General features: G+C 32.2%; 1 protein-coding gene across 1 annotated transcript in view; it reads right to left on the bottom strand.

The window, feature by feature from the left end:
• The window catches only part of LOC105623848, a 40107-nt gene that overhangs the window by 19594 nt on the left and 8172 nt on the right, over nucleotides 1–12341 (bottom strand). The window contains exons 2-3 of the mRNA XM_012205221.1: nucleotides 10233–10442; nucleotides 7160–7440 (exon numbers count right to left, since the gene is read on the bottom strand). Of these exons, the coding sequence (XP_012060611.1) occupies nucleotides 7160–7440; nucleotides 10233–10442 (491 nt within the window). The remainder of the gene's footprint in view (nucleotides 1–7159; nucleotides 7441–10232; nucleotides 10443–12341) is intronic.

Here is a 12341-nt window from a genome sequence, read left to right as displayed (position 1 = left end):
GTAGTACGTAGTAGTAGACGTAGTAGAGAGAGAGTAGAGAGAGAGAGAGAGAGAGAGAGAGAGAGAGAGAGAGAGAGAAGGCAAAGAGATAGAGCGAAGAAGTAGAGCGAAGAGCAGAGAGAAAGAACTATCATTGGACAATAATCGCTTTTATGGGTGTTCGTGTGGCGAACCGTGGTATTAGATAGCTGACCAACGAGTGCGCAGAATCGCAGTTCTCAAATCGCAGAAACTCTCTTGGATCCGGAAACACCCTCTAATAAAGTTGGGAAAAGTTTCCCCCTCGCGTGCGCGCGCGCGATAAAAAGTAATGTTAGAGATATTGCGGGTGCGTTCAGTTGGAGTTCAATTGCTTTTAACGGGATCACGTTCGATATGTACTTACGAAGCTGAATCGCGTCGTGGCGCCGAAGTATCATTTCATTGGAATCAAGTAATCGAAATTGCCATTTCACTTGGTACACTTTTGACGAGATTATTTGTTCCGGAATCAAAGGATAATCACTTTGTGTTTGATTGCTTCGCATTTGATATTTCATTAAAAAGAATAAAATCTTTCGAAATTAATTATCCTGTGCCGCAATTTTGAAATTTTAAATACTATATTATTATAATAGAAAATTTTTCAAATTTCTATTATTTGTGTTTCGATCGGATGAATGATTGATTTCATTTTCAATTAACTATGTATTTTCACAGTAACTTATTTATATTTTTAATTTTTAACGCTCTAAATTATTAATAATAGTATAATAATTATTAGTAATTAATAATTGGTATTGTTAATATGTTAATATTTAAATATGTACCAATGAAAATGATCATACATCCTGCATACAACACAGAAACTTGCAGCAACATTGCTGTGATATTTGCAACGTTGTTGTAATATTGCTGAAAGTTTGTGCAGGAAGGTCGAAACATTTATAATATTACGATTAAAACAGGACCGCTTATATATATTAACTAAGTAAGTAAGAGAAGCGCCAATTACAGTCAAAGTTAGATGTGAGAATAATACATCTATATGTATTCACTTTCGAATTTGCAACACAATCAAAGTGAAATAATAACACCTCTCCCAAATTAAATTAGATCATCGATTTGATGCTACTAGCAACAATTTGTGTATTTATATAAATTATATTAATTTTTACAAACATTATACTTAAATCTTTGATTTTCATGCTCCTTTATTTATTTATATAAATTTCATTAAATTTTATGAAGTGTGTAAAAAGAACGAAGGAAAGAAAATATTACTTATATGTGTTAAAAGTAATTCTTAAAAAAAAAAAATGTTCGGTGATACTTCGAGTCTTTGCGACACATACAGAACGTCTGAAATGTCAACGATCAACCCTCAGAAACATGTCGACGTTTAATTATAAATTTAAGAATCCCGTGCGACAATTCATCATGTTTGCGATGTTTCACTCGGCGAGTTTATTCGTCGCGAATACCCGCTGGATTCTTATCACGTTGTTCGCGATCGTTCAACGACAGCGGGAGGAGAGAAGCGCGGCCCGAAGAAGGGCGCAAAATCAGCTTTTGTATGCGGATTGCAGAACCGCAAGAAACGTCAATTCACTCTTCTTGGCTGTCTCTCCCGTGTACGTACGCGTCTGGTCTCCATGTGTATGTATGCGCGCTTGATCCTTAGATTTTCTCGTAAAACCAGCGACAGAGTGAGCCTCGACCAATGGCGGTGGAAGCATGGCGCTCGAGGTGTGAATTATACATGAGGATATATCCCTACACAGTCCTCTCCGCCGTGTATCCCTTCCTTGCGCACCCCGCGTCCCGCGTTGTCTTTCTTGCTCTCGCGTATATATTCACCACGACCACCATTCATCCGACCAGGAACCGCTTCTTGTTTGCCCGATCTTCTCACGCCCGCCAGTAACATCTCGATCTCAAAACGATAATTATATCTCGAATTTAAAAAATAGATTTTAATCTGAATAATAAATCGGTTTATGTGTAAAATTGTCATTTATATTTCTTATAAACTAAACCCAATTTTGATAATTTTATTTATTTGCTGCAACATTAAAAATAACTGTCATTTTTGAATGTTTGTGAAAAAAGAGCGGAATATATAAGAGAGAAAGAATATACTTTTGTTTCTTTATAATCAATTATTATATCGAAATTGCATGATAAAATTAATATTCCAAAATATTGATGATAAAATATTTATTTATTTTTTTGAAAAATTTCGTTTTTTAAATTGTGTCGTTGTAACAAATGAGTAATTTATAATTATGATAGATGTATCATGTAATCTACAATTTCTATCGGGATTCAAAATAAAATTCTATTTAATTTCATGTGCCGTATAATTGAAGAAAAATATTTGAAAAAACAAAATACGCGAGCGTGTATAAAATATACATTAAAATATTACACATATACGTATTAAAACACACGATATATAGGTAAAATTATAAATAAAATCTGAAACAAAATCTGATTTGTGTCCCGAAATCTGACACGAATTATATAGCGCCTAAAATGAATTCACAAAGCAGATGGTGTCCATTAAAATTATGATAGTTTTATTTTATATAATATTTAAAAGTTCACTGATCGCCATTAATTCAACTAAAAAATCGCTTCTTATTTCAATCTTATCACATCAATAATATTTCAATCTCACACAAAATGATAATTACATAATATTTAAATACTAAATTCATTTATTTGTGAGATTATCATACGGATTTTATTAAAAATATTATTAGGAAACGAATAATACCTCTTTTAATATATATAATAATGTCTTTTAATCTTTAATAATATTTCTGATACTTCTTTTATGATAATTATTTTTCTCTATTTGCTTTTTAAACAGCCGGATATTATTTCTCATTTACACAATAGAGAGAATAAGAGGAGATACATAATTTATAAGATTCATTTTAAAAGCAATTGTATTGTAATTCAAAAAATAATCCTCATAATTAAATCACTGATTTATATTTTCATTCCTATTCTTAATTTTATTTTTTCAATGTCTAATCTTTCAACTGTCTTTACTACGAAATCTTTTCTTCTTTTTGATTAAGAATGTCAATAACACAAAATGACAATTAAAATAACAATTAATACAAAATGATGATTAAAAAATTATTCTCACAAATCACTGATTATATTTTTATTCTCATCCTTAATCTTATTTTTTTAACACATTTAATCCTTCATTGTCTTTTACGAAATCTCTTCTTCTCTTCGACCAAGAAAGCCAATAACAATCTAAAACTTAAGCAACGATCTGTTTCTCTGCATAATATGTGTTACAGAGTAAATTTAATTATCTCGAATGGAGCTGCGCACCTTCAAGTATCGACTTGCAGGCGTGCGTTTTACATATACATGCATCGCGAGTAGATCACGGGCGGTATCGACGTATCGCGTTGACGTACACGAAGAAAGAGCGAGTGTGGCTGTGTGCTACAGAGGAAGGGAGTGAAGCACATAATATCCTCACGGTACGGGCCATACGGGGTTAATCGGGCGATGCCAGTTCATTAGTTGCACACGTAGGTGTATGCAACGTATAGCGCACGCTGCTACATGTGAGACCGCTCGGTGTGACGCTAATGGAACTAAACGATATCCGGAAATGGCGCGCCATGTGAGTTAGTTTCATTCGATTTCATGAGCACAGCTTGGTCGTTTTCAACGTACGCGCGAATGTCCACGATCCACTGACAGTCAAACGCGGCCATCGAGGTTTTTATTCCAATTCCGTGCGCCGCCCAAATCGTCCGTATTTAAATAAACGAATGAACGAACCGTTTATTGACAGAGCAAGCTCTCGAATAGTAGGGAACAATAGCAGATGTCAAATATCTTTATGTAAAACTTACATACACAATTATAGAAAATGTTTTAATGTGAAACGTTAAAGAAAGAAATTAAATAAAATATATCCAATAAGAAATAAAAATAATATTTAAGAAATTTCATTTTCTATCTAATGCAACCATAATTATCATTTTCCAATCGTAATGATGTAAAATATAATTAATTTTAATCGAGTCCAGGAAATTCGAATTTTTCTCAATTACGTTATGAAAAATTGTTTACAATAAATCTTTTTCACAACTTTATATAATTTTAAGTTACGTATTCCTTTGAACTTTAAAATGATAAAAAAAATTGGTCAATTACATTAACTTTAAGCAAAGATATATTACTTCAGAAACTCGCAAATACTAGTAAAGGAAATTTCAGAGCGATTAGGGTTAATGCATTTAATGCTATTTTAAATATTCATCAAACATCTCATGAATGAATCAAACACATTTAGCAGCGACAGACGCAAGCAACATTGTGTTTGTCTCCTCCGACGGCTCTTTCACGCGATTAGAATAATTAATCGCGAAGCTAATTACGCGAAGTTAATTACGCAAAGCGGCGAGGCGTATTATTATTATACCGAGATTTAATGGGCTACGACTGCTTGATCGTTCTTGAAATCGGTGTACCTGGTCGCGCAATTAGGCTAGCCTGGCATACGTTGCACGTGGCTTCGCTCGTACGGTACTCAAGCGGTAGGCGATTTTGCATCCGACAAAACCAAGCATTAGTCTCTATTAACCTGTCCCGAATGGAGCCGTGAGAGAATCGGCGACGGCGACGGCAACGTTTCTCCGCAACGGAGAACTGAATTCGCTCGACGTACGGTGCCGAGAGACTCGTACTTCGTTAGAGCGACAATTAGTGCCCTAATAACGTCATTAAGCACAATATATATATATATTCACTACCGCGTACCACCTTCCCGCGTCTTGCACGCGCTTAACTGCCCGATTATGCTGGCCCGTTATCGGTGTGATTATCTCTCACGGTGGGAGTCATCCCGGGAATCACTATTCCTTTCAAGAGACTTCCTCGTCTTGATCTAATTATCCGGAAATCGCGTAAAATCTATATAATCAGACTTGAAACTCAACTTGCGAAAATCATGAAAAGATCGTGAAAATTATGACGATGCGAATGAGAAAAAAATAAATTGATGCAATTGTACGGCCACAAAGTTTTGTGTTCAAATTATTAGTCACGTATATTGACATGAAAAACTCTGGAGTATTAATTATATCTTATTAAATACCAAAAATAATAATTAACATTTAAAATCACTTTTAGCTTCGATACAAACTTTAAGGCGCTTTAGGAATCAATGATCCATGGATAAATTCAAGCATTCAAGAACAATCTTCAGTTTATCAATCGATGAAAATCTTTTGATGCATAGTCTTTTAGAAATTTAATAAGATGTAACATTCTAGAGTTTTTAATTCTCGACTACAGCATTTGGATTCGAAGAGAAAATTTTAGATGATTGGTATCAATCTGTATTATTAGTATTACACTGTTAAAAATGTCATGAAATTTAATGTACTTTTAAGTTACATAAATTAAATTCAATTTTATGACACTAAATTAAATTTTATGTATCTGTAACTAAAAGGTATATTTGTGTACATATATGGAATTTAGTGTGCGTTTCATAAAATTTTATGAAGTTTAGTACATTTTTTATTAAATTTTATGTAGATTTGTATAAAATTTAATGTAAACGTTAAATTTAAGTTACTTGTAACTTCATTTTCATTGACAACATTAAATATTTTTAATGTATCTGCTTGAAATTTGCTTCCATTACATATAACGAAAGCAAAGTTCTGTTTTTTTAACAGTGTATATGAGATTCTATCGCTATCAATCGCTGTAAGACAAAGATTTAGTTGCACTTTGTACTTCAAATCCTTACAAAAATCCAATGCTGAAAGACAGTAATTAATTACTCAAATTAAAAAGATTAAGTATCAAAAGCATTGTTGTTCTGTACTTATAGTACTCCAAATAAATAATCAATTACTGACTTTCGATAATAAATTGGCTACACTGAAAAAAAATTTCTAAGTATTTTGTTTCTCGAATAGTTCCAAGTACATATTTCTTTACTGCAAGTAAATATTTATTTGAATCTATTCAAATAAATTACTTAAAGTTAAAACATTTTTTTTCGGTAGTGTTAAATTGGCCAGTATTAGATTTCTGTAAGGGAACGAGATGTTTTAGAACTTGGATGTAATTTTCACAGCTGTAGTTAAGAAGTTACCATCCAGATAATAAGTTAATGTTTGTTATTATTTTCATATCAAAATGATGTAATGTCGAATCATTTGACATTAAAATGCTAACAGGCAGCAAAATAACGGCAACTACCTGGGTAATGATTTGATAAACACAAAAGCTTGTGGATAAATTTTGTCGTATTTATCAATTCTATCAATAATAAAGTAAATCATTAGTATTCCTACATCAAATTCCTCGAAGGGTATTGGAAGCGATATAATTTAATTTAGAATTAACCGCGCAAATAATAAAACACAAAATAATTAGCATATAAAAATCATGATGTCGCAAGAGAGAAAGAAAATAACAAAATAAACTTATTAACACGGCAGTCTGTTGACTACTAATAATAAAATCATGTTATTTTTAATAGCGCTAACGAATTTCCTGGTTTAATTACGGTTTAGATTAGCACGTTTGCGCGGATTAGTTTGAACTACTATTGCGCCGAGGAGATCATTAAGCACGGGATTAAACACCGTGTGCCGTCTCTAATGCTCACGGCGCAGCCTCTCGATTGTAATACAACGCGAGCACATCCGCCTATCATCGCGTATGCAAATCTGCCTGCATATGACATGCCTGATGCGATTATCGAGAGCGAGGATTCTGGATCACAAGGAATCGAATTATGCGCTTCGATGCGCGCTATAATTGATATGCAATTGATTTGCATGCACGGAAAACCGCGTCGGCGCGAGAAGAAGGTAAATAATTACGTCTCGCTGCAATTGTAAATCTATCGAAATTGCGAACGTAAAAATGTACAAATTAAATCGTGATTAAATCGGTTTTGCGATTAAATTGCTGATACTGAAATACTGCAAATACAGATAATCGAGCAAGTCGGGCAGTGCAGTACGATAATATATTTCAATTATTATTCCCGAGTATTCGAATGTCGAAATTATACTCGACAAATGTTGAAAATGTTTCGTCTCTCGAGTTGTCCAATATATATAAAAAGAATTTCTTCAGATCACAGTTATGCGATACATCCGCTTACCTGTGAGTCCTTGAGACCTAGTTTTTCAGCGAGTTTCTTGCGATCCGGCTTGCTGATGTACTTTTGTATTTGGAACCTTTTTTCGAGTCCGCGTCGCTGAAGATCCGAGAAAACAGCTCTCCTCATCATTCCTCGGCGTGGCTTTCCGCGCGCATTCGTCGCCCATGGAAAGACCAAGCCAGTCCCGGAAAAATCGCCGATGCTGCCTTGGATGGTCCCCGGAAACACGGCGCCTCCACCGGGCGTGCCAGGATGATGACTTCCAGTCCCGGAACTAGCAACTGTTAACAAGCATAACGCGTTGATGTAAACATTTAAAAAATTTATTATAGCATTACGTTTAATGTTACTTGTATATTTCACGATCAGTTTGCTGAAACTGATCATATATAAAAGAAAAAGTGGCGATACTACATCGATAAAGAAAATTCATATACGTTACGGCAAAGCATATATATATGTGTATGATAAAGCTACATTTCGATGTAGTTCAATAAAAAAAATTCTAAGAAAAGATCATTTTTCTTTATAATGTTTTTATACTATGATCTCTTAATTTTTAGAAGTCTTGCATTACAATTTAAAAAAATTGTTTAATATGTTACAATAAAAACGTAAAAATACTAGATTTTATATCGTTTATTGTATTATTGATTTTTGTCTTTTGAAGAATTTCTTTGAGGAGATTAAGGTTGGTAAAATTTTTCATCAAATATTGAATAAATTTATTACAGAAAAAAATGTAAATTACGTAATATGTAATGTAACGATTACGAACTGTTAAATATTACATATCGTATTTGATAATTTTAATATTAAATATATATTTAGCATCTTGAAAAACTATTATTGTATTATAAAATTTTGCAAAAATCCGCATTTTACTCGTCATTTTGAATTTATCAATTCGAATTATTATTTAAATTTTTTAGATTTTATTTGTATTTAGCGATTCGGAAAACTTTTTTGAAAAAATTTAGAAACGTTTAATAAATTGTTCATTATCCTCAATTAATTATGGATTTACTGTTCTCGATTCAATGATTCAATTTAAAATGCAATATGTTCAATGGCTTCTTTATCATAAAAATCTCATTAATCTTAATTTTTGTAACAAATTTTTTTAAAGATAAAAAATTCTAATATTTAATATACTTTATTTTAAATAGAATAAAAATTTTTCAATACGCTGACATATCGATAACATTTAAAAAGCCTTATAATCTTAGTATCAAAATTCAAAAAAATTGTTTGAAATAATGAATATTTTGAAGATCAGATCATTTGTATCGATCATAAAAAATTATGAGTTAAATATAAATAAATTCCCTTGGATTAACAAAAAATTAATCTGTGCAATTAAAAGAAAATTAGAAGAAAACAAATGCAATCGTGTCGACAAAGAAATCTATCCAACATTTTCAAATTTTAGAGAAGAGAACATTCGGAAAAACATTAAAATATTTTTCAAAACAAAAATAAAGTTTCTTTTTTTATTTTGCTCTTCCTAAAGTTTTTCGATCTACTGAAAACTTTGGAAATCTGTTAAGGCGTGAAGAATATCTAACAAGAAAATGTACCTATATATAAATATGAGAAGTGTGAGACGTGCGTGAAAAAAAAATCATTCAAACATCGCGTTACTGCGCACGGGGCAGAGCGCTTGATTCGCTCGATAGCGATTGTATCAAAGTCATCTAATAACAGATCGGGCAATTGAATCTCCAGATCGTGTCTGCGCGATATTGCCAAGCTGAGCATGATGGTATTATCTGCACCGATGATATTTGCACGCACTTGTTGCATGCGTGCATTTTGCCTTGTGGCGGAGCATGTACATAATATGGTAGTGCTTTCACTGCACTTCATATGCACTCCATGTCCCATACGAGCCTACCTATAACAAGATATTCGATAAACCCAGCGTGTGTGCGCGGCCCCCGCGCACGTGGCCGCGCGCGCGCTCGTTGCCTGGCGCCATATGCGGAAGTTTCGGTTTTAAACGTTCCTCGGGCCCGTGTTCCGCCTCTCTCGTCCATCCGCGTTTGTTGTTTATTAACTTCACGTGAAGTATCACGACTACAAAATAATGAATACGCGATACTTACGAATATCAATATACGATAAATATAATATTTATATATCTGCACAGAAAAAAAGTCTTGTTGCGTTAAATGAAATTCTGGTAAATTCAACCAGGAAGGTAAAAAATTAGACTGTATTTATAATTAAAGCTATTAAACATTTTAATCGAGATAACGGAAATTCAATTAGAATAATCGAAAATCGGATTCATATGATCAGAATTAGTTTTGTTTGTACTTCTTGTTTGTATTACAATTATAACATTTTTCTCGGTATATGTATGTATGTATGTGTGTGTGTGTGTGTGTATTAATTTGAAAATATTATAATTATTTAAAAAATGGATGGATACGATGACAATAAATCGAGATCTAGATTGCTGAATACATTATTAAAGTAATCGAGTTAGTATTAAAAAAGTGAACGAATAAAATGTTTGCAATTTTTGACGAAAATAAATGAAAGCAATTTTACGCTTTCATCTGCAGCTACAGTTAATGCTGAATTAACCCTTTCACGACCAGCAAAATATACATGTTGACATATCTGAAAAATCTCTGGTAAATATTAAATCATTAAAGTTAAATAGAGCTTATTTTAAACTTTGTTTTAAAGATTAACTAAAAAGTATTATAGTAAATATTATTTGTAAAATCTTAAAAGGTATTTATATAAACAAAATAAAGTTTTGTGGATTTACAAAAAAGAAAGAATTTAACAGATATTATCTTTGGCTATAAATTTCTGATAATATTGAACTATATATATATATATATATATATGTGTGTGTGTGTATCTGAGTATAAAATTTTATTAAAATTCGAAGATACTTTAATTTTTGCATTCAAATGTTCTAAAAATTTTTTTAAATATAATTAAATTAGATATATATACAGATCTTTTCTTAAGAAAAGTTGGAAAAGGGATAAACTGAATTTGTATTGTTTCGTGTTGCCACAGTAATTCTCAAATTATATGAATTTCTTACCTGTCAAATATGGACCCCTATAGAACAGTTGTTGCAGCGTGTGATGAGCGTTCGGTGGTAAATGTCGTTGAGGAGGTTGATGACTCGGTCTGTGATAAGGATGATAAGCCGCTGGCCTCGCAATCGGCTTGGCGATATTGTAACCAGCTGAATTTTGCAAATTTTGCAAGAAGGCGGGTATCGCTTCCGGCGGAAGCCCTTGAAAATTATCTGCACAAATAAAATATTCCAGCTTCAAAATAATAAAACTCATTTTGCGCGGAAAATTACATTTTTAGATAGTCCAATAAAATTCTTTCGTTCTTTCCATGTAGGATTCTTTCTCTTATTTGTATTATTTACTTGTCGGTCGATTTTCCACTTATTATTAATCCAATAAATATACAACGCGACTTCATCGTAAAAATATTCATACTAACTGACGCCAGGATCGAACGAATGTTTTTCGCGAAAATCTCATTGCTTCTAGATATAGAGACGTAAACCGCCAGCGATTAAATATGGAACGCGCCCCGGCTGTGTTTCACGGTGAAATGTGCCCGGGGTGGCGGATTTACGTGCGAGCGAATACCTAAGTTGCCGTATTCCTTCGTGTTGCATAATTCGGGCTGACACCCCCGAGACTAAAACCCTCCTTAACTGCTCCAGGCAGAGCCCGATCTCTTGTCGGTGCACGCTTCAACACCTTCAGCCGGGGTAAATAGCCAAACATTTGTGCGACCGACTATCTCAAAAATTCTTATATAATACATCGTAAAATTTGTGTCTATTATAGTCTATTGTATCATATTTTATATTTATTACTCTGTTAACATGTAGTCTTTTTCATAGTGCTTTGCAATAAACTAAATTAAATTAAATTAAATTAAAGTAAATTGAAATACAATGTTTTCGTGTAAACGTATCATTCACATATTATGTACATTTTTTTACATGCAATTTTGCCGAGAATTCATATTTTTATAACGAAAATGATAGAACGAAGCTTTGTTGCATTGTTAAATGTGATTATAAGATTCTTATTAATATTTATGTCTCTTTTAGAAATATACATATTTCTATAGCACTGTATGAAATCGTTACTGCTGGGATTGTTTTCTGAGATAACTTTCATTTAATCTATAACATAGTCAGTTACGGATACAACGGATGTTATATAACTTATTTTGATTGTATCATATTACTAGATAGTAAAATTGAAAAGTATTTTATGTTTGCTTGTCTAAAGGAAATAATAATTCTGTTCGAAAATAAAAATTTGAATTAATCTTCAGTCTCTGAATAGCAAATTTTTTTTTTTTCATTTAATTTCAAGCCAGAATTATTTCAGAAAAATATTAATTTCAATAACATATTTAATATTAAGAAAAAGTTTGATTATAAAAAGTTTAATTATCTATTATTCTCGCTGAGAAACTGAAGGAAGAAAGAAAACTTAAAAATTATAAAAATATATAAAATGAAATAATAATTTTGTTGTATTATAATTGTTAATATATTAACTTAATAATTTTAGAAATTTTCTCTTTTTTTTTGTTTTTCTCCTCGATAATATTTCTTTTTCTTTATGTGTATGATATATATTTACCAATGTAGATTAATTTTAATCTCGTGTTTTAATTTACTCAATCTCTATCTTCTTCTCATTTTTATAGAACTAAAAAAAAGAAAAGAAAAAATAAGTCAAACCGATATTAAAGTTAACTTATTTGATTATTTCGAAATGAATGTAGGTATTATTCCGAAATGAATGTAGGTATAATTTAACAAAATCTTCCAATTAAATGCAAGTATTCGTCGTGTAAAGACCTTCATATATCCTAAGCAAAGAAATTCATTGACAATACGAAAGTTAACTAGTGCTTTGACGCGTACCATCTCGAAAAGAAGAATATAAACATGAAAGAAAAATTGGTCGGCTCTCCAGCTCTGCTCCCCGATGAGATTTCACCCTCCAAATTCGTCTACCTATCCATATTAATAATGCGTCTAAGAGGGCCAGCAACCTCGACTGTGCGATTTCCAACATATTTTTTTACAACCCCGCCACGCCCAGAGAAGGGAAGGAAAAGAGAGAGAGAGAGAGAGAGAGAGAGAGAGAGAGAGTAA

Source organism: Atta cephalotes (assembly GCF_000143395.1).
Source record: "Atta cephalotes unplaced genomic scaffold scaffold00065, whole genome shotgun sequence".
Lineage (NCBI taxonomy): Eukaryota > Metazoa > Arthropoda > Insecta > Hymenoptera > Formicidae > Atta > Atta cephalotes.
Note: the sequence above shows the minus strand (reverse complement) of the source record. Positions and strands in the feature narration are given on the sequence as shown.